Source organism: Hevea brasiliensis, chromosome 13 (assembly GCF_030052815.1).
Source record: "Hevea brasiliensis isolate MT/VB/25A 57/8 chromosome 13, ASM3005281v1, whole genome shotgun sequence".
Taxonomy (NCBI): domain Eukaryota; kingdom Viridiplantae; phylum Streptophyta; class Magnoliopsida; order Malpighiales; family Euphorbiaceae; genus Hevea; species Hevea brasiliensis.
The window spans coordinates 5,660,136-5,680,963 of record NC_079505.1 but is presented as its reverse complement, the minus strand read 5'-3'; the positions used below and the strand labels follow the sequence as shown (position 1 = coordinate 5,680,963).

Sequence of the window (20,828 nt, the reverse complement as noted above, 5' to 3'; positions counted from 1 at the left end):
ACAAAAAAATTAAAAATTAAAATTAAAATTAAAAAATTAAAAAAAAAATTCGTATGTTATTTTCCTTTCTTTCCCTTTAAACTATCCAAACAAATGCTAAATGTATGTATTGATCTAGTATATTGTGTAAAAAAATAAATAATTTTAAAAACAATTCAAAAATTAAAATAATTAGAAAAAGAAATAAAAGGGGAAAAAATTGTTTAAGGAGAAGGTGAAATCACATTGAGTTTTGTTATATGAGTGCTTCGAGTTTAACGCACATATAACTAATTAATATTTAATATTATTTCATATGCATACCCTTTCCATAAGGTAAAACATTCTATTTGTATCTTAGATTCAATCAGTTTCTAAAATAATTTTTTTAACATTCAAAAAAAAAAAAAATGCTATGCCTATTACCATTAGTCAACTCACATGCTCAATTAATTTTTAAGTAGAATTGTCATATATTTATCTTTTTTAAAAAAGCCTAATACTATATCATATATACATATTCAATTATATTATTTTTTATTGAATTTTAGTTAATAATTGTAAACAATTAAATTAATTATAATGCAAACCATGCGTGCAACTCAAATCAACTAAATTTTTATCCAAAAAATTTGAAGTCGGCTATATAGATTCTCTTTCTCCACTCTAAACGATTTTGAATTACATCCTCGAAAATGTATAATACTTCTAGATCATATTGTACTACTCTCTTTCAAGCCAATTTGGATCTACCTCTTCTTTTCTTTCTATTCTCTAACCCAATGTGCTCTACTTGTCTACTTGTCTAACTGAAGACTCTATATGTCTAAGCTTCAGATGACCAAACCATATGTGCAATTCAAGTAAAATTGAATCATTCATAACTCAATTGAAATAGCTCACTGATTCTAACTAAAAGTTAATTGGTAATTAATTGAAAATAATCATCATAAACCAGTTGTAGATGTCTAGAAATGACAACAAAAGAAACCCACAACATAATTTGCCTAGTTTAAAGGTCTCAACAGTGAAACACATCCAAAAAAAAAAACCCATAAAATAGCATTTAGAACAGAGAAGTTCCCTTCCCCTTCTTATCTCCACCAATCTCAAAATGCTTGCATCTCTGCAGAAATAATAAGCAATAGACATATATTACTTAAAGAGGTGATATAAATGACCAAGGCAAAGGCCCCAAAAAAGAACGAAAAAACAGTTTTTCTAGGAGGCAAACCTTAATTGGATGCTGAGACACATGCTTACAACCTTGACATTGCAACCTCAGAACAATCTTTTTAGTGGTTTTGGCCTGTTTAGAAAAACACACTATCTAATGATCAAACCTGATACCTTCCAACATCTTTATAGTGATCACAGTGATCCTAAAGCTATTATTTGGCTTTTCTGATATATAAATCAACCATGTTCAAACAAGGGAAAAGTTGCAAATGTTGGATGTTAAAACTATACCTTCTTGTGGAAAACAGGTTTTGTCTGCCCTCCATAGCCTGATTGCTTGCGATCATATCGCCTTTTACCTTGTGCAGCAAGGCTGTCCTTCCCTTTCTTGTATTGTGTGACCTTATGCAAAGTGTGCTTTCGGCACTCCTTACTCTTACAGTATGTTTTCTTTGTCTTGGGAACATTCACCTACGAAACACAAGTTATCATCAGGAAAACTAACCTAAATCTAATTGCTTAGCACATGATTTAAAACTTGTTTGAGAGTGGCTACTTGAAGCTCGATCTCATATATGAGGATGAACTTAACAACAGTTCAATCAAATATTTACTTCTAAATTCATGCATTCATTCTACACAGTTTAACTAACTCAGCACAAATAACAGTTATAAGATAATTCTTAAGCACACAGCAAACACCAAAATGGATCCAAAAAATTCAAGAACATACATACCATTTTCCCAACACAAACAATCATTTGCAATTTTCTTCACTATCATCATCAAAAATAAAAGAAATAGAAGAACTTGTTGAACGGTTTTTCAGACCCATTCATCTAATGCAAATCAGTATCACACAATTGCAATTACCAGATATCCACTTTAAACTCTTGCATTCATACCGTAGCTTCTCACATCACAAACCTTTCCTTTCCCATAATGGCCAAAACACATACTCTGTTCACCATGCATTCCAGAATCCATTTCACAGCTAACTTTCTTTATCAACATCAACCCATTAAACCCAAATGAAAAACACATCAAAATTCACCCCAATTCAAAGAATCCATTAATGGGTTGGAAGTAAAACGTGAAAAAGCCAAAAAAAAAAAAAGCACACAAATAGAAGCAATAACAAAATTGAAATGTAATTTCAACACAACATAACATCCAAAAAGAAAATCTTAGAAGACCAGAGATTGAAGCAGTGAGAAAAGTGAGATTGACGCACCATTATGGCAGTGTTCAGAAAACCCTAGGAGAGCGCTTATTCCTGAGTCGAGAAGAGAAGGATGCGTCTAAAGTCCCTCAGGCCTCCAATGCTAAGATTTTATAGTGCTGTACCTGGGTGGCTGGATTAGGGTTCCACTCTTCAGTTCAGCTGGGGCCGGGTCTGTTCTTTTTTGGGCCGGTTTTTTTCCTAAAATGTATTGTAAATTAAATTTTATCTTATCTATAATTTATATCTATTTATATTATAATTTATCATTTAATAATAATAATAATAATTTTATTATATTATTATATTATCTTCCTAATAAATTATAGATATATAGGTTAATTATAGATAAATAAATTATAGCATAATAAATGATAAATGATGAAATGAAAAGATATAGATAAAAGGAAAGTACATTAAAAATAAAAATATATATATGTAAAAAAAATATAAATAACATAAATAATGAAGGGTATTATCCATCGTATAATATTTTTTGTTCTCAATTTTTTTATTATTTATAATTTAAAAAAAAATTAAATTAATCCTGATAGTTAAAAAAAATGAAATTGTAAACTTTTTGCTATTTTAATTAATTTTTTAATTTTTATAAATTTTATATTGATCTTACATATTTATTATTTTTAATTAATAATAAAAATAATTAAAATAGATCAATCGTCAAAATCATGATATTTCAATGATTAAAAGAGAAACAAAAGTAAAAAATACAATACATTAACTTATTTAAATCAATTTTGACTCTAAGTTAAAAAAAAAATTATACCAAGCTAAAACTGTAAAAAAAAAAATTTAGTTATGATTATAAAAATTTAAATTTTACCACTAAGCGTTTGAAATACATAATATTATTGACTATTAATAAAACTACTTGTGAGTTAAGATATATAGTTTTATAATAAGCTTAAGATTTTAGAATATTAACTATTAATTATTGTAAATTAAAAAATTATAAAAATAATTTGATTAATTCATAAATTCTCTCGTTCATATTATTATTATTATTATTATTATTATTATTATTATTATTATTATTATTATTAAAAATTTAATAAATTGAAATATATATAACTAAAAAGTATACATCATAAATATGCTGATGAAAATTTAAATTATATAATTTAAAAATGTAATGTTGCAATTATATATATTATATTAATTTTATTTTTTAATATAATTTTGAATATATTAAAATCAAACCGAACCGAGTCAATTTGGTTCAATTTATTCGATTTTAAATTTAATCGATTCAGTTCAGTTTATAAATTTTGATAATTTCAATTAATCAGTTCGGTTCGATTATTTTCATAAAAAAATAAAAAATAAAATCAAACCAAATTGAACTGAAATTTTATATATATATATATATATATATATATATATATATAATCATAAATATGCTTACGAAACTTTAAATTATATAATTTAAAAATATATTGTTGCGATTATATATATTATATTAATTTTATTTTTTAATATAATTTTAAATATATTTGAATATTTAGATAATAATATAAAACTGATTTAAAGTGCTATTTTCATGGCTCTTGCCCATGAATGGTAATTTGATCCTATTAAAATCGGAGAGACCAATACCAATGCTGGTGTCACAACCCAACCCATGGGCCGGACCGGCATTAGGACTTGGGCCAGCCTAAAGCCTCCAAGGCCCGTAGTAAGTCTAACTATTCATTAACCCAACTCTAAGGCCCATTTGGGCCCAATTGCAAGAAATCAACCGGATAGAGTCCGGCCATAAAATGGACCTTTCAACGGGGAGTTTTTGACTCACCCGACCTGTAAACACAATAATTAATCAATTGGGGAGCTCAGCTCACCCTCCACATACTCATATCATCATAAAAATAAATGGGAGCTCAGCTCCCTCGTCCAGTCCATCAAACATGCATGTGATAATAATTTTACAGGTCCAAAATAACAATTTATATTACAGACCCAAATCAATTAAATACTTCTAACACATGCGGAAATTCTAAAAGTTTATAGAATTACACAAACATGAATAGACGACCTGCGAGGGAGAAAAGCAGGTTAATCTCAAAAATATGGAAAAATATTGAACAGAGGAGCGTTAGAGTAAAATATCAATTTTAACCATAATCTCTATAACTATCTAAAGCTAATGCATCTGTAAAGTGAAATGCAACATATAAATTCACATCATAACAAAAAGTAATTTGGAGCACTTACGCAAATATCAATCATAATATATGGCCGATCCCTATCTGACTCTCTTAAATCCAACATGTGCAAGAACTGACTTCCACTTAATAACCAAATCGGGGTCTCGTGAAGAACTCAAGCCATGTCTACGGTCCCAGAAGATCTCAAGCCGTGTCGTCCTATCCATAGTCCACACCACATCACATGCACGCTAACACACGGCTCCAAATTATCACAACAACATCCATGGCACTTTAACAGTTATGAATGCAACATAAATCGTGCCTAAAGTTTAACTACATAGATATATACATATAAGTGATGCATGGGCATGCTTGAACATATAATAATATCGAAATTACAATTAAAATTAATATTTTACTCAGGCGGAGGAAGAAGGTTGTCGGCTCACCGACAATTACATTACAATTATTTAATACAAATGACTCAATACAAATCAAGAAAAGACCAAATACGTCCTAAGTTAGTCTCCCCCTATACCTAGGACCTACCCAACCTAAAAAATGGCTCAAAACACACTTCTATATTCACAATCCATATATCCGCAACTCAATCACATCACACAGCCCCTGCTGGGCCCATCAAATCAATCATCCATCGCAATATGTAAAATTTCAATTTAGTCCTTATAATTGATCTTTTTTGCAAAAAACAAGCTCTAAAAATTCTAAAACTTTGCTCCTTAGCAATATTACTAGGCTATTGCAAAAGAATCATAATTTTACGAGCTACCACGAATATTTTATGGATTTTTAATCCTATTTAAGCACTAGAAAATTACGAAAAAACAAGGTTCGGGTTTACCTTTGCCGATTCCGACTTGAGAGCTCGGGATGTCGACAATGGTGGGGTAGCCAAAACCTCGATCCAATTCGGAGACTTTTCCGAGAGCGGCCTAAATTCACTGACAATCGAATTTAATTGAGGATACCTACACGAAGCCCACAACACGGGGTTAGTATAAAATTTTACGGAATTTTCTACGCTCATTTAATGCTCGGAAAAGAAATTAGTGGGACCCACGAAAAAAAATTTAAAATTTATATCGCCGCGAAGCTCTCGATGAGTGGAGCGCTCTGGTACTCTCGGTTTTCTCGTGGGGTTCACGGTTTGTGAGAAATCTAGCCCAAAAGTCAAAATGGGCTAAAACTTCCCAAGCAAAAATTGGACAAACCGCTCAATGGATTTCGGTGTTCTTGGTGTCTATGGAAAGCTCTCAACGAGTATATGGATTTAGACATAAGATCCCCCCGGTGATTGGGATGGTTGGGGGTGATTTGACTGAAGGAAAAGAGTTCGCGCGCATTTTTCCGCCCGGCGCCGGGGCCATGCGGGGGGGGGGGGGGGGGCGGGCGGGGCGGTGTGGGGTGGGAGGAGGGGGGGCGCGCAAGGGAGGAGGAGGAGAGATAAAAAGGAGAGAAGGGGAGGAGGCCTGACGCGGGGGAGAAGAAAGAAAAAGAAGAAGACCGGTCCGATGTTTGATTCGATTTGGGATACAAAATTTTGAATTTTCTCGCTCCTGACCAAAACGAGGTCCAAAATTCAAAAATTTCAGAAAACTCAGAAAAATTCGTAGACTCCAAATATATTTTTAGTTTTGCCACGTGGTCTTTAAATAAATTTTTAAAAATCATCAAAGTTTATAATTTCGGAAAATCGAACCCGATTTTTAAAATCCGAAAAATCTCAAATAATTTCTTAAAATTTAAATAAAATTAAAATATCAATAATACTCATAAAATAATAAAATTTAAAATTTTGGGGTGTTACATTCTTCCAAAATTAATTTTACACAACGTAATAAAGTACATGATTACACATTGAAAGATAAGGGTACTTGCTACGCATGTCCCGTTCGACTCCCAGTGCACTCTTCCAGCAGTGGCTCCTCCACAAAACCTTAACCATAGGGATCTGTTTTGATCTTAGCTGTCTCACTTGGTAGTCCACTATGGCTACAGGTTGCTCCTTAAATGTCAAGTTTTCTCTTAGCTCTATTACATCCTGCTATAGTACATGAGAAGGATCTGGAATGTATTTCCTGAGCATGGAGATGTAAAATACGGGATGAACGTGAGAAAGGTTGGGTGGTAGCTCCAACCGGTAGGCAACTGCTCCTACCGGTAGGCAACTGCTCCTACTCTATCAGTAACCTCAAAAGGTCCAATATACCGAGGTGCTAACTTGCCCTTCTTTCCAAATCTCATCACTCCCTTCATCGGAGAAACCTTCAGGAATACATAGTCGCCTACTGCAAACTCCACATCCATAACTCTTACGCCAAGCTATTTTCAATAGTTCCTAATTAAAGAAACTATCGCACTAGGTCTACATCATGCACCTTCGCTTCTCCCATTTCCGTCCAACACAGAGGAGACCTACACTTTCTTCCATATAGTGCCTCATAGGGTGCCATCCCTATGCTGGAGTGGTAACTGTTGTTGTAGGCAAACTCCACCAAAGCTAGTTGATCATCCCATTGACCTCCAAAATCCAAAACACTCATGCGAAGCATGTCTTCCAGTGTTTGGATTGTCCTTTCGAGGGTGGAAAGCCTAAAGTTCAACGTGTGCCAAGTGCCTCTGTAATTTTCTCCAAAACCGATAAGATATTATGGAAGCAGAACTCCATGCAATCTAACTATTTCTCGAATGTAGAGTCTTGTGCCATAGAATATGTAGTCTTCACAGCAAAAAGTGAGTGATTTGGTTAGGCGATCTACAATTACCCATATCGAATCATACTACGAGGCAACCACAAAATTCATGGTAATCATTTCCCACTTCCATTCCGGGATAGGAGCTCTTGTAACTTTCCGACGATCTCGGTGTTCAAACTTCACCTTCGACAAGTCAAGCACTTGGACACTATGTCTCTCTTCATGCCATTCCACCAATAGCTATCTTTCACATCATGGTACATCTTGGTGGAGCACAGGTGGACATTGTATAGTGTGCCTCTCGCATGATTTCATTAGATTATCCACATCGGGCACACATATCCCATCATTGGCAAATCCAAACTCACCACCTTCACACTCTTTCTATGATCTTCATCAATTGTTGGTCTGGAAACTCGACCCTATCGCAAGTCCGGCCTCACCGAAAAATGAGCCAATAATACCCCTCATCCGAAAGATCTAGGATTAAACCTTGATCCATCAACTCATGTACTTCGAATCAACGGTCTTTTCAAATAAGATTTTACGCTCAAAGCATACTACATTGGCCTTCCTGTGTACCGATGGTGCAATCATAGTCCTTTAGAAGCTCCATCCATCTCCTCTGTCTCAAGTTTAAATCCCTCTGTTGGAAGATGCACTTCAAACTCTTATGGTCGTGTATATCTACACTTCACCATACAGTAATGTCTCCAGTTTTTAGTGCAAAGACTACACCGCCATTTCCAAATCATGGGTGGGGTAGTGCTCATGCCTCTTCTGCCTTGAAGCATAAGCCACTACTTTTCCATGCATCAAAACACACCCTAGGCCAACTCGAGGCGTCACGACACGTGTATCCTTCACCACTCATAGGTAGTGTCAACACAGTGGTTAGACACTCCTTAAGCTGAAACTCTCCTCATAATGATCTGTCCAAATGAATGGAACATTCTTTAACTTAGTTAGGGAGCCGCTATCATGGAAAAATCCTACACAAAACGCCTATAGTAGTAGACCAGAAAACTTCGCATCTCGTGGTAGGCCTAAGCCAATTCAATTTTCTTGGGATCCACTTGAATACCGTCACTAGAAACCACGTGTCCCAAGAATGAGATGCTTTCTAGCCAAAATTCACATTTTAAAAATTTGGCATATTGCTCCTCAAAGTCTGCAACACCATCCTCAAGTGCCACACGTGTTCTTCCTCGGTCGAGAGTATACCAAAATGTCATCTATGAATACGATAACAAGCGGTCCAAAATGGCTTGAACACCTGTTCATCAAGTCCATGAAGGCTGCTGGTGCATTAGTGAGTCCAAAAGACATCACCAAGAACTCATAATGACCATATCTTGTCCTGAATGCCGTTTTGGACACGTCCTCATTCCTGATTCTCAACTGATGGTAGCGATCGCAGTCTATCTTGGAAAAGAATCTAGCCGATCAATCATTGATCAGGAAGTAGATACTTGTTCTTCATCCACCTTAATCACTATAATCAATACACAACCTCAATGACCCATCCTTCTTTCTCATAAATGAGCACGGTGAAGTGCTCGGACGTATGAAACCCTTGTCCAAAAGCTCCTGTAGTTGCTCCTTGACTCTTTCAATTCGCTAGTGCCATCGGCGGCATTGATATGGGGTTTGTACCCGGCACAATATCAATGCAGAACTCTATTTCCCTTCCTGGTGGCAACCCTGGAAGCTCCTCTGGGAAGACATCCATAAATTCTCTGACAACAGGAACCTTTTCCATGCTGACACCTTCTATAGATTATCTCTCACTAATGCCAAATACCCTTGACATCCACGCCTCATCATTTTTCTAGCACTAATTGCTGACACCAAATTATATGGAGCCATGCTCCTGTCACCATCAAAACTAAACTCTTCCACACCAGGTATGTGGAAATACACCTTTTTGTTCCTGCAGTCTAAAGTGGCATAATGAGTCGCCAACCAATCCATCCCCAGAATTACATCGAAATCCATTACTGGTAAAGGAACCAAGTCGGCTGGGAGGATCCTTTCATCCACTACTACTGGGCTACCCGGAAAAACCATGTCTACCTCTATGTTGTCACTAAGTGGGGTAGCTACAGACAAAGGGCATTCTAAAATGGTAGGGTTTCTAACCAACCTCATGGCAAACACAGGGGAGACAAATGAGTGCGTAGCACCCGGATCTATCAAAACACGAGCCTCATAGGAACAGACTAGAAGAATACCTGCCACAACTGCATTGGAAGCCTGAGCATCCTGGTGGGTCAGGGTGAAAACCTAAGCTTGACCCCTACCCTGAGTGGCAGAACCCTATCGACTTCTACCTCGACCGCCTCCAAATCCACGTCCCCCTTGTCCTCGCCATGTTGGAAGCACCGGATACAATCGGCGAGGAACATTTGCAGAACCTCGTGACCCCATCTGGCTCATCAACACGGGCATTCCCTAGCAAAGTGAGTTGGCCACAAAGCATACTCTGAACCCATCATACAAGGTCAATGTTCTCTTCCACACTGCACAAGGTGCCAAGGAGGATCTGAACGGATCCGAACCCTCGGGATTTGTGTCTAAATCCACTCCTTTTATTCCTGCTTCTTCCTCTGTAATTAGTTTGGCCACCACTATTCGTAGTGCCCATGTGTGGAACACCTGAAGAACCCTCTGCTCTATTTTTATTTGCCCTTCCGCTGTCATCCACAGCATAGCTAATCTCAATCTGTCTGGCTCGATCAACCACCACATCAAAAGACTGATCCGACATCATGGCCAGGTTTGCATACCTCCTGTCAAGCCCCTTTAGGAATCTCTTCACCTTCATAGTTTCGTAGAGGGGCATATCAAATTTTGTAGCATATTCATCTGCCATTACGTCTTAAGGCCTCAAAGGCCCACTGCTTTTGATCTCTGAAGCTTTCTGGCACAAACCAATTGATGAACAGTTCCACAAACTGAGTCCACGACAAACCCTCCATCCGAGGTAATATGTAGTCATTCATCCATTGTCTAGGCATAGGCCCCATGACGTGCTGCACACACTCTATAAGTCTTCTATCAGTCAACTACAATTCTATTTCTGCCTGTCTGCAGGAATCCAAAAACCGATATGCATCGTCTGACACATCATAAGTACCAGGCACCAACTTCTTGAAATTTATTATTTGTTTATATGGTTCCCCTCTTGGTGCGGTGGACTACTGCTGCTGTGGGGGGTGGACCATATACTGCGCCATCATATTGATGGTTCTCTATAACCCAGCTAGAGTAGCTGCCATGGGGTCCATGGGACCCTGTGCCATAAACGATCTTGGTGGCATTGCTCTTCTACTTGCGACTCTAGGCCTCCTACCCGCCTCCTCGAGGCGGCGCCTCATCGACACCTCGTCAGCACATCTCTCCTGCTTCTACGCATTTTCCTGAAATTCAGCAGCATTAGCCCACAATATTCAAAACTACACATTACACAGCTCTATAGACTCATATTTACACACAATATACGAAGCAGAAACTAGAAGCAAAGATGACAATGCAAGACGAATGTGGACCCTATTTTTCCGCATGTGACTCCTAGTAGACTCTTCCCAACACTTTAGATAAACATTCCCTAAGAATCTGGAGCCTAAGCTCTGATACCACATTTGTCACGACCCAACCCATGGGCCGGACCGGCACTAGGACCTGGGCCAGCCTAAAGCCCCCAAGGCCCGTAGTAAGCCTAACTATTCATTAACTCAATTCTAAGGCCCATTTGGGCCCAATTGCAAGAAATCAACCGGACAGAATCCGGCCATAAAATGGACCTTTCAACGGGGAGTTTTTGACTCATCCGTCCTGTAAACACAATAATTAATCAATTGGGGAGCTCAGCTCACCCTCCACATACTCATATCATCATAAAAATAAATGGGAGCTCAGCTCCCTCATCCAGTCCATCAAACATGCATGTGATAATAATTTTACAGGTCCAAAATAACAATTTATATTACAGACCCAAATCAATTAAATACTTCTAACACATGCGGAAATTCTAAAAGTTTATAGAATTACACAAACATGAATAGAAGACCTACGAGGGAGAAAAGCAGGTTAATCTCAAAAATATCCTCCTGTAGCCTGGAAAAATATTGAACAGGAGTGAGCGTTCGACTCAGAGAGTAAAATATCAATTTTAACCATAATCTCTATAACTATCTAAAGCTAATGCATCCTGTAAAGTGAAATGCAATATCAGCAATAAATTCACATCATAACAGCAAAAAGGTAATTTGGAGCACTCACGCACCCAGTAATATCAATCATAATATATGGGAGTGATCCACTCTCTTAAATCCAACGAAGAACTCGGACTTCCACTTAATAACCAAATCGGGGTCCCAGCGAAGAACTCAAGCCGTGTCTACCCCGAAGGACCGAGTCCCAGCGAAGATCTCAAGCCGTGTCTACCTGTCCTATCCATAGTCCACACCACATCACACGCACGCTAACACACGCACACTGCTCCAAATTACCACAACAACATCCATGGCACTTTAACAGTTATGAATGCAACATAAATCATGCCTAAAGTTTAACTACATAGATATATACATATAAGTGATGCATAGGCATGCTTGAACATATAATAATATCGAAATTACAATTAAAATTAATATTTTACTCACAGACTTGACAATGGCGGTGGCGGAGGAAGAACTCACCTGACAATTACATTACAATTATTTAATACAAATGACTCAATACAAATCAAGAAAAGACCAAATACGTCCTAAGTCGTGCCGAAAATCCAGCAGAGTCTCCCCCTATACCTAGGACCTACCCAACCTGAAAAATGGCTCAAAACACACTTCTATATTCACAATCCATATATCCGCAACTCAATCACATCACACAGCCCCTGCTGGGCCCATCAAATCAATCATCCATCGCAATATGTAAAATTTCAATTTAGTCCTTATAATTGATCTTTTTTGCAAAAACTGCCCAAACAAGCTCTAAAAATTCTAAAACTTTGCCCCGCGGTCCTTAGCAATATTACTAGGCTATTGCAAAAAGAATCATAATTTTCTGAGCTATCACGAATATTTTATGGATTTTTAATCCTATTTAAGCACTAGAAAATTACGAAAAAATAAGGTTCGGGTTTACCTTTGCCGATTCCGACTTCTCGAACGCGCTCAGGATGTCTGACAATGGTGGGGTAGCCAAAACCTCGATCCAATTCGGAGACTTTTGGAAATTGACAAATTTCCGCGAATTGAGGATACCTACATGAAGCCCACAATACGGGGGTTAGTACAAAATTTTTACGGAATTTTCTACGCTCATTTAATGCTCGAAAAAACACTGCGAAGTTCCGTGGGACCCACCAAAAAACAGTGTCGGAAAAATTTAAAATTTATATCTCCGCGAAGCTCTCGATGAGTGGAGCGCTCTGGTACTCTCGGTTTTCTCGTGGGGTTCACGGTTTGCGAGAAATCTAGCCCAAAAGTCAAAATGGGCTAAAACTTCCCGGGCAAAAATTGGACAAACCGCTTGATGGATTTCAGTGTTCTTGGTGTCTATGGAAAGCTCTCAACGAGTAGATGGATTTAGACACAAGATCCGGTCCGATTGGTGGCCGGATCGGCTGGATTTCGACCGGGAAGACGAAGAGTCGCCGTGATGGGAAGGGGTGGGGCGTGGCTGGGAGGCGCGGCAAGGGAGGAGAGAGAAAAAGGGAGAGAAGGGGAGGGAGGTCGGACGCGCGCGGGGAGGAGGAAGAAAAAGAAGAAGACCGGTCCGATCCAGTTTGGTTTGATTCGGCCGGTTCGATTTGGGATACAAAATTTTTGAATTTTTACTCTGCCTCGGGACCGAAAATGAGATCCAAAAATTTCGAAAAAATTCCAGAAAACTCAGAAAAATTCGTATACTCCGAATATATTTTTAGTTTTGCCACGTCGTCTTTAAATAAATTTTTAAAAATCATCAAAGTTTATAATTTCGGAAAATCGAACCCGATTTTTAAAATCCGAAAAATCTCAAATAATTTCTTAAAATTTAAATAAAATTAAAATATCAATAATACTCATAAAATAATAAAATTTAAAATTTTGGGGTGTTACAGCTGGATTCTCATTTGGATGAAGAAAGTATGGGCAAGAAGGACCAGTAATCTGATTAGCAATTGTAGGAACTTGATTCAAAATTGTATCCATAGAAGAAGTTTACGAGGAATGAGAGAGAGGAAAAAAAAAAGAACTCTGTCATATTAAGAAATTGAATTATGGAAAAATGAAAGTATTGCTAATGCTTCATTGATTAATCAGCCTAGCTAACCTAATTTGCTACTCATATACAAAAGGCTAAGGGTCTGTTTGGCATTGTTATTGGAATTGTTTTTGAGAAAATCACTTTTTTATATATACTAGTTAGAGAGTATTAAAAAATAATTTAAAATTAAATTTGATAAGTTTTAATCATAAGAACACTAAAATAACAAAACAGCTTTTTTCAAACTATTTTTTTCAACAGCATATAAAATGATGCTTTTATTTAGAAAAGTAGTTTTGAACCTCCAAATGTGACGCCAAATCGGCACTAAAAGTAGTTTCAAAGTATACAACTAATTCCCAAGCAGCTATAAATGTTTAACAAGCAGTTGTATGTTTCTCATGGACATTCAACAAGTCTACCTGTCCTAGAGTTGAATCCATCATCTGAAAACAATTCAAAAAAGTGTTCAAGAAAAGTACATTGGACAAACTGTTGCCTTGCTTCATCTCCACTTTCTTGAAGAATTTGTTCAAGTAATCAAACATTAGACAACCTTCTTTGAATACTTTATGTTTTATTCTGTTTACTCTTTAGTTGTTAATTTAAATTTCATTTAATCCTCATAATTTTAAAAAAGCATAATTATATAGTCTCTCTATTAACTAATAAAAACCTCATTTAAACTGGATGGAGGGACTAAAGAGTAAATAAAATAAAAATACAATAACTAATTTATTTTTCAAAATAAGAGGGCTAAATTGTTAATTTCGTTAAAATAAATAGACTATATAGTAATTTTCCTTTTAAAAAATAAAATTTGAAATAATTTTAGATTAATAGATTTTTTTAATATTTTTAACTTATATAATTAGCATTTTAGTGATTTTCATTTATTTCAGATGAAGTAATTTATAAAAATAATTATATTTAAAAAATTGTTTGTAAATTTATGTTTTTATAGGTGATCTTGTTCTACTTTGATTTGCACTCAAATAATTTAAATACCTTTCTTTTTTCAAGGATAAAGAGATTTTATTAATATAATGATAGTATAAAAGAGGATAAAATTCAAAAGATAAAAGAATACCAACATGCTCATAAATCAATATTCATTCACAAAACTTGAAGAAGGAGAATAAATGTGGGAGATACAATCACAGGGAGACCCTTACTAAAGATTTGTGCCATATAAATGTAGATTTTTTTTTTTAATCTACTTTTGTATGCACAAATGTTATGAAACAATTGAGAATTGCATTGATCTCCGAGTAGATCGAACCAAAAGTTCTATGCCATCTGCAAACTAGTGGCATCATATATAGTCTGCTTAATATTCAAGATTGCTTGAAAATCAACTTGTCCATTAGGTAGACTAAGATAAAGATCTTCATTAATTGATACAGTTGCTTGAAAATCATCTTGTCCACTAGGTAAGCTGAGGCAAGAATTTTCAAAAAAATTGCAGAAATAACTCTTCTTTCAAACTAAGAAATTCCACCAAGAGGATAGAAACAAATGCCATATAAGGCCATCTCCACCAAAGGAAGAGAGAATAAACAAATCTATGTGAAAAATTCATTGATATGAAGGAACTAATTTTGTTACTTAAGAAAATAATTAAAAAACTAGGGAAAAGAGATCCATAGGGGCTATTGTTGGCCAAAAAAGGCTGATAGCTGCCCTTAAAGTTGAGAGAACTGGGAGCTTGCGAAGAGAGAAGGGGGAAAGGGATGCTCACAAGATCACATTCTTCCACTACGCCAGGGGTTGGGGTGAGTAGATTTCGGCCTAAACCGAAAAACTAAATCGAACCTAGTCAATTCGGTTCAATCAGTTCGTTTTAAAATTCAATCAGTTCGGTTCGATTTATAAATTTTGATAATTTCGATTAATCAGTTCGGTTCGGTTATTTTCATAAAAAATAAAAAAATCGAACCGAACCGAAATTTTATATATATATATATATCAAGGAAACTTCAAGATTTTTGAGTTCTGATTTCTAAGTTTTTTTATGTTTTTGTTATTAAGATTTAATGTTGAAAATATAAAATCTTACAAAATTCGATTTGATCGGTTTAAAACCAAACCGAATCGATATTTATCGGTTTGGTTCCCTTTTAGTGATCGGTTTAGTTCGATTTTTAAAATTCTTGATCTTGGGTTTTCGATTTTATCAGTTCGATTCGGTTTTGAACCGAACCAACCGTTCGCACACTCCTAGCCAAGAGGTAGTGGTTTTCACTCTATCTTCCTCTGAAGATAATAAAAGACGAGTTGTTCTTCTATAGGATCAAAGCAAAAGCCAAATGGAAGTTCCATATCATCAATCTTCTCTGTTGCACTCACAGTGAAAGCGAGAATAAGAACTCTCTAGACTCTGCATATAAGGATTTTATAACTAACTCTATGTAGATATAAGGTTTTTATAGATGTACAGGACAAGTAATCTACCCCTAATTAAGTGAGACCGCCTTACTTCATAGCTTGCATGTTTATCCACAGCATGTTTCTCACATTAACTTATCCCCTTTGTTTCAATAAATAGTTATCACCTACTCATTATCAAGGCAGAGTATAACTAACAACTAGAAAATCCAAGCCAAAGTAAAAAAGAATTTTGAATTTATGATTGAGGGATGTCATGGCTATCAGATATCATTTTTTTTCTCATGTCCTCTAATCTGCATTCACAATTGATATAGTTTTCTTTCATAAATTTTACAAACCAAGAGCTCCAAGAGGAGGCTTTCCCTAACCAGCCTCAAATTAGAAGATCGACATGACAACATGGCAAGTCTAGCACGCTTAATCTTTGCAACTTTTAGCCTATCAAGCTTCTCCACATCAGGTGAACAATGGGAGGCTGCACTATTTTGCTGAATTATGTCTTTTGACACAAGTGAAAAATGGGACACAAAAAGAAAAAGATTCTAAAGTATATTCTAATAGTCATGATCTTCACCTGCAAATATAGCCATAGAGCTAATCTAGATTTCTCGAGTACGTTAATACAATGATATTCTTTCTGGTTCAAATATAATTATATAATTGAATTTTAGATCATTTTTTTCACAATTAGTTTTTTCAGGTATCAATTACTAATAATAAGTGATATGATGGTTATGTGAATAGCTTACTTAGGCAAGCTTGATGATGCAACTCTCCTTCTTTGCAATATGTTTTCATATTATTTAGGAGATTGGATGTGTTAACTACCAGACAGCAAATTAAGCAAACTGAAGATCAATTGGACTCCTTTAATTTTTGTTAGAATTATGACTCAAAATCCTAATGGAATTTGGAGAGATATCTTTTTCTAATTTGAGTGGGAGAAATATTCCTCAATAGAATGGAGGAATATTTCCTATAATGAGTAGAATTCTTATTTTAGTGTTATTCCTAAATTGAGTGGGACTCCTAATCAGATAAAGATTGAGAGAATTAACACTATAAATAGAAGAATGATAGAAAAGTTTATTTGGCTTTTGCCCATTGAAAAGAATGGTTTTCAGCCCATGGAGTGAGGCTGTTACCCATTGTAGAGAGGGGCTCTCCCAATTGCTGCGGATTTGGCTTTGCCCATTGATGAGGGGCTTCTGCCCTTTGCAGTAGAGAGAGGCTTCGGCCTAAGGTGGAGAAAGGACATAGAATTTAAGAAGAAGGGATTCTTGTCCATTGGTGAGAGGGCTCTAGCCCATATAGTTGAAGGCACCATTTGTGGTGTAATATTGTAATAGTAAATATATTGAGTTATGTCATATAGAGGAGATTGAGAGGAACTAACTAATATATTTACTATGAGCAGTTTGATATAGTATTGATTCTCTTGGGTGTAATTGGGTTGATGAGCAATATAGCTATGAGCTTGTAATGATGATTTATTTATTATTGATAGTGGAAGATGGCATGTCCCTGGATATAGTCCTATGTTGAGAGGGTGAACCACGTAAATATTAGTATTTTGTGTGTTTGCTTTGTTTCTTTGTAGTTTACAAGCTTCTGCAGTGCACAACAAATTGGTATCAGAGCATGGAGATGATCTTGTTGAGTTTGATTGAAGGTGAAACTGTTGCGACATGTAGAAAGTCACACATGTAATAATGGTGGTGGTGGAGAGTTGAAATTGAGGTGGAGCTCTTGATGCAAAATCAAGATAGTTGATGACGTGAAGATATTTTGAAGAATAAAGTAAGTTATACGCAAGATGAAGATTGAAGAATTGATGATTTTGAAGGGTTCAAGCTCAAGCATGGAGATTTGATGATTTGATGACACCCAAGAATTTGAGGTATACAATGGTTGATGGATTTTGAGTAAATGTGGAGATTGTTAGAATTATGACTCAAAATCCTAATGGAATTTAGAGAGAGATCTTTTCCTAATTTGAGTGGGAGAAATATTCCTTAATAGGATGGAGGAATATTTCCTATAATGAGTAGAACTCTTATTTTAGTGTTATTCCTAAATTGAGTGGGACTCCTAATCAGATAAGGATTGAGAGAATTAACACTATAAATAGGAGAATGATGGAAAAGTTTATTTGGCTTTTACCCATTGAAGAGAATAGTTTTTAGCCCATGGAGTGAGGCTGTCACCCATTGTAGAGAGGGGCTTTGCCAATTGCTGCGGATTTAATTCTGCCCATTGATGAGGGGCTTCTGCCCATTGATGAGGGGCTTTTGCCCATTGCAGTAGAGAGAGGCTTCGGCCTAAGGTAGAGAAAGGATATAGAATTCAAGAGGAAGGGATTCTTGTCCATTGGTGAGAGTGCTCTTGCCCATATAGTTAAAGTCACCCTTTGTGGTGTAGTGTTGTAATAGTAAATATATTGGGTTATGTCTAGAGGAGACTGAGAGGGACTAACTAATATATTTACTATGAGTAGTTTGATGTAGTATTGATTTTCTTGGGTGTAATTGGGTTGATGGGTAGTATAGCTATGAGCTTGTAATGATGATTTATTTATTATTGATTGTGGAAAATGGTATGCTCGTGGATGTGGCCCTCTGTTAAGACGGTGAAACAAGTAAACATTAGTGTTTTGTGTGTTTGCTTTGTTTCTTTGCAGTTTACACGCTTCCGCAGTGCACAACAATTTTGATTCGCTTGCCAGGTCTCTGGACTTTTTTGTTTGGTGATAAACTTGTTGTCTTCTCCTCTAATCCCTTCATGGAATTGCTTTCTGCCATTTATGTACTCAGACAAACATGTATTATTGTATTACAATATAGAAGCTAAAATTGTTCACTTATTATTGGATTTCCACATGCCCCTTATTAATGAGCTATTTTGTTATTTATATTAGTGCATATTCAGAGACTGGTGAATCTGTCCCCATTCTCAAGGGACCTAATACAAGAATTAACAGAACTTTTTGGAGAGGAAGTTTTAATTCTCATATGAGATTCTGAGGTAATAAGTGATGTAGCATGTATAGGTGGGATAGGATTAAACTCCCAATATCTAAGACAAATGCAGAAGAAAAAAAAAAGTGTTTCTTTAATTGATTGCTTGCTGGATCCTTGAAAAAAGCCAAATGGTTTTGCAGACTTTTTAGAAATTGCAAAACTGGTATGCGAACAGTATGTTGAATTTCCATGAGATGGAAGTAATCTTCTAATGGTCCTTCTCAATTCCTTACTGGTTTAAATATTGCATGGCTTATGCCTCAAGTCAGAATTAAAATAACAACTACAAAATCCAAGCCAAAGCAAAAAGAATGTTGAATTTATCACTGAGGGAAGTCATGACTCTCAGATAACATTTTCTTCCTCTTTTCATCCAAATTAAACACTATATCTACATTCATAATTGATATAGTTTTCTCTTATAAATTTTACAAACCAAGAGCTCCAAGAGGAGTCTTTCCCTGACCAGCCTCAAAGTAGAAGATCAACATAGCAACCATGGCAAGCCTAGCATGCTTAATCTCTGCAAGTTTAAGTCTATCAAGCTTCTCCACATCAGGAATGTAAACTCCATTCTTTATAGTCCCTGCAAATCCTAACGGATCAAAGAATTTGCCTCCTGGGTATCCTTGTTCCCCAGTGGCATTGGCAAAGTTCTCTGCTGTTCTTGACCATGGAGTTGCCCATTCTACAGTCTGTGAATCTGGGTTGAAGAAATCCACCCATCTCTTGCTTTCCACCCATCCCATAAGCAGAAGCTGAGTGCCCAGGAGAGAGCCGAAGGAAAAGGGTGCAATAGCACCAGGATCAGCACCAGCCTCGAACCATGGGATGCCACTCCATGCTTGCCCTACAAAGATTCCCACCACTGCAGCCATCGCCCACCGGCCATGGATGAGCTCTGCTTCTCTGTACCATTTCAGGAAGGCCGGGTCCTTGCCTAGGCCTAGTGGGTCGAATCCATAGTCACCTGGGAGCCTGCACTTTTGGGTTAAATCGCTGCTGAATTATCTTTTGACACAAGTGAAAAATCGGACACAAAGAAAAGATTAAAAAGTATATTCCAATAGCCATGATCTTCACCTGCAAATATAGCAATAAAGCTAATCTAGATTTCTCTTGAGTACGTTGATTCAATGATATTCATTCACGTTCAAAAATAATTAGATAATTGATAAAATCAGATCAGCTAGTTAAGAAATACAAAAGAGATTACTTACGAGCCATCGAGCCACTCAGGATCAATGAAGTTGCCACCACGTTTAACAGCAGGGATCCAAGACTTCTTTGGTTTAGCAGCAGCAGCAGCAGCCATAACTAACAACTTCCTTGAACCAACAACTGCACCACTTGCCAATCTATTTCCTCCAAAAGCCAACAAGGCCTGAGTTCTCCTCCCTCCACACAAGAAGGAAGATCCCAATCCATTTAGGACAGCACCACTAGTAGCAGCCATGTCTGCAGCAAGCATATTTGTATATCTTTTGGTGATTAAAATAAATAAGGACAGATGGGTGTGTTTTGAAGGCAGTGAGAGTATCTAAAAGGTGAGTTTGCGAGGAGCCATGTTGGATAATGAAATCTGCAGAGGAAATCTAAGCAAGTATGGTGGATAGATTTCGGACCAATTGGAACTTGAGCTCCATTCCAACCGGCCTTTTGCTGTCTCCAACGACGTGTACCTTATTAATGACTTGGGATTTTTTTTTAAAATTTTTATTTTTACTTATTTAATATTAAAAATATTCTAAATAAATGACTCAAAAACAGTTTTATTTTCGAAAATATAAGGTTAATATTTTAAAATATCTAAAAATAAAATATACTGAAAAATTCATAAATTAATAATTAATTAATTTATAGAGTCATTAATAACAAATGTAATTTTAAAAAA

General features: G+C 36.2%; 2 protein-coding genes across 2 annotated transcripts; both read right to left on the bottom strand.

Annotated features, from left to right (window-relative positions):
* Window positions 1-885: 885 nt before the first annotated feature.
* LOC110646239 (60S ribosomal protein L44) lies at window positions 886-2,543 on the bottom strand. The gene is made up of 4 exons (XM_021799629.2): window positions 2,393-2,543; window positions 1,450-1,629; window positions 1,214-1,288; window positions 886-1,105 (listed from the first exon to the last, which is right to left on the bottom strand). The coding sequence occupies exons 1-4, from the start codon at window positions 2,393-2,395 to the stop codon at window positions 1,046-1,048; spliced, it is 318 nt and encodes a 105-aa protein (XP_021655321.1). The 5' UTR covers window positions 2,396-2,543; the 3' UTR covers window positions 886-1,045.
* A 16,682-nt stretch (window positions 2,544-19,225) lies between these two features.
* On the bottom strand, window positions 19,226-20,555 carry LOC110646243 (chlorophyll a-b binding protein CP24 10A, chloroplastic). The gene is made up of 2 exons (XM_021799633.2): window positions 20,155-20,555; window positions 19,226-19,912 (listed from the first exon to the last, which is right to left on the bottom strand). Exons 1-2 carry the CDS (start codon window positions 20,403-20,405, stop codon window positions 19,363-19,365), a joined length of 801 nt encoding a protein of 266 aa, XP_021655325.2. The 5' UTR covers window positions 20,406-20,555; the 3' UTR covers window positions 19,226-19,362.
* Between the last annotated feature and the right edge of the window lie 273 nt (window positions 20,556-20,828).

Coding starts and splice junctions, on each gene's coding strand:
- LOC110646243 (XM_021799633.2), bottom strand. CDS start 20,405: ATGCTTGCTGCAGACATGGCTGCTACTAGTGGTGCTGTCCTAAATGGA. Junction 19,913..20,154: donor CCTGAGTGGCTCGATGGCTC/GTAAGTAATCTC, acceptor CCAAAAGTGCAG/GCTCCCAGGTGACTATGGAT.
- LOC110646239 (XM_021799629.2), bottom strand. Junction 1,289..1,449: donor AACCTGTTTTCCACAAGAAG/GTATAGTTTTAA, acceptor TTTTCTAAACAG/GCCAAAACCACTAAAAAGAT. Junction 1,106..1,213: donor TGTCTCAGCATCCAATTAAG/GTTTGCCTCCTA, acceptor TTATTTCTGCAG/AGATGCAAGCATTTTGAGAT.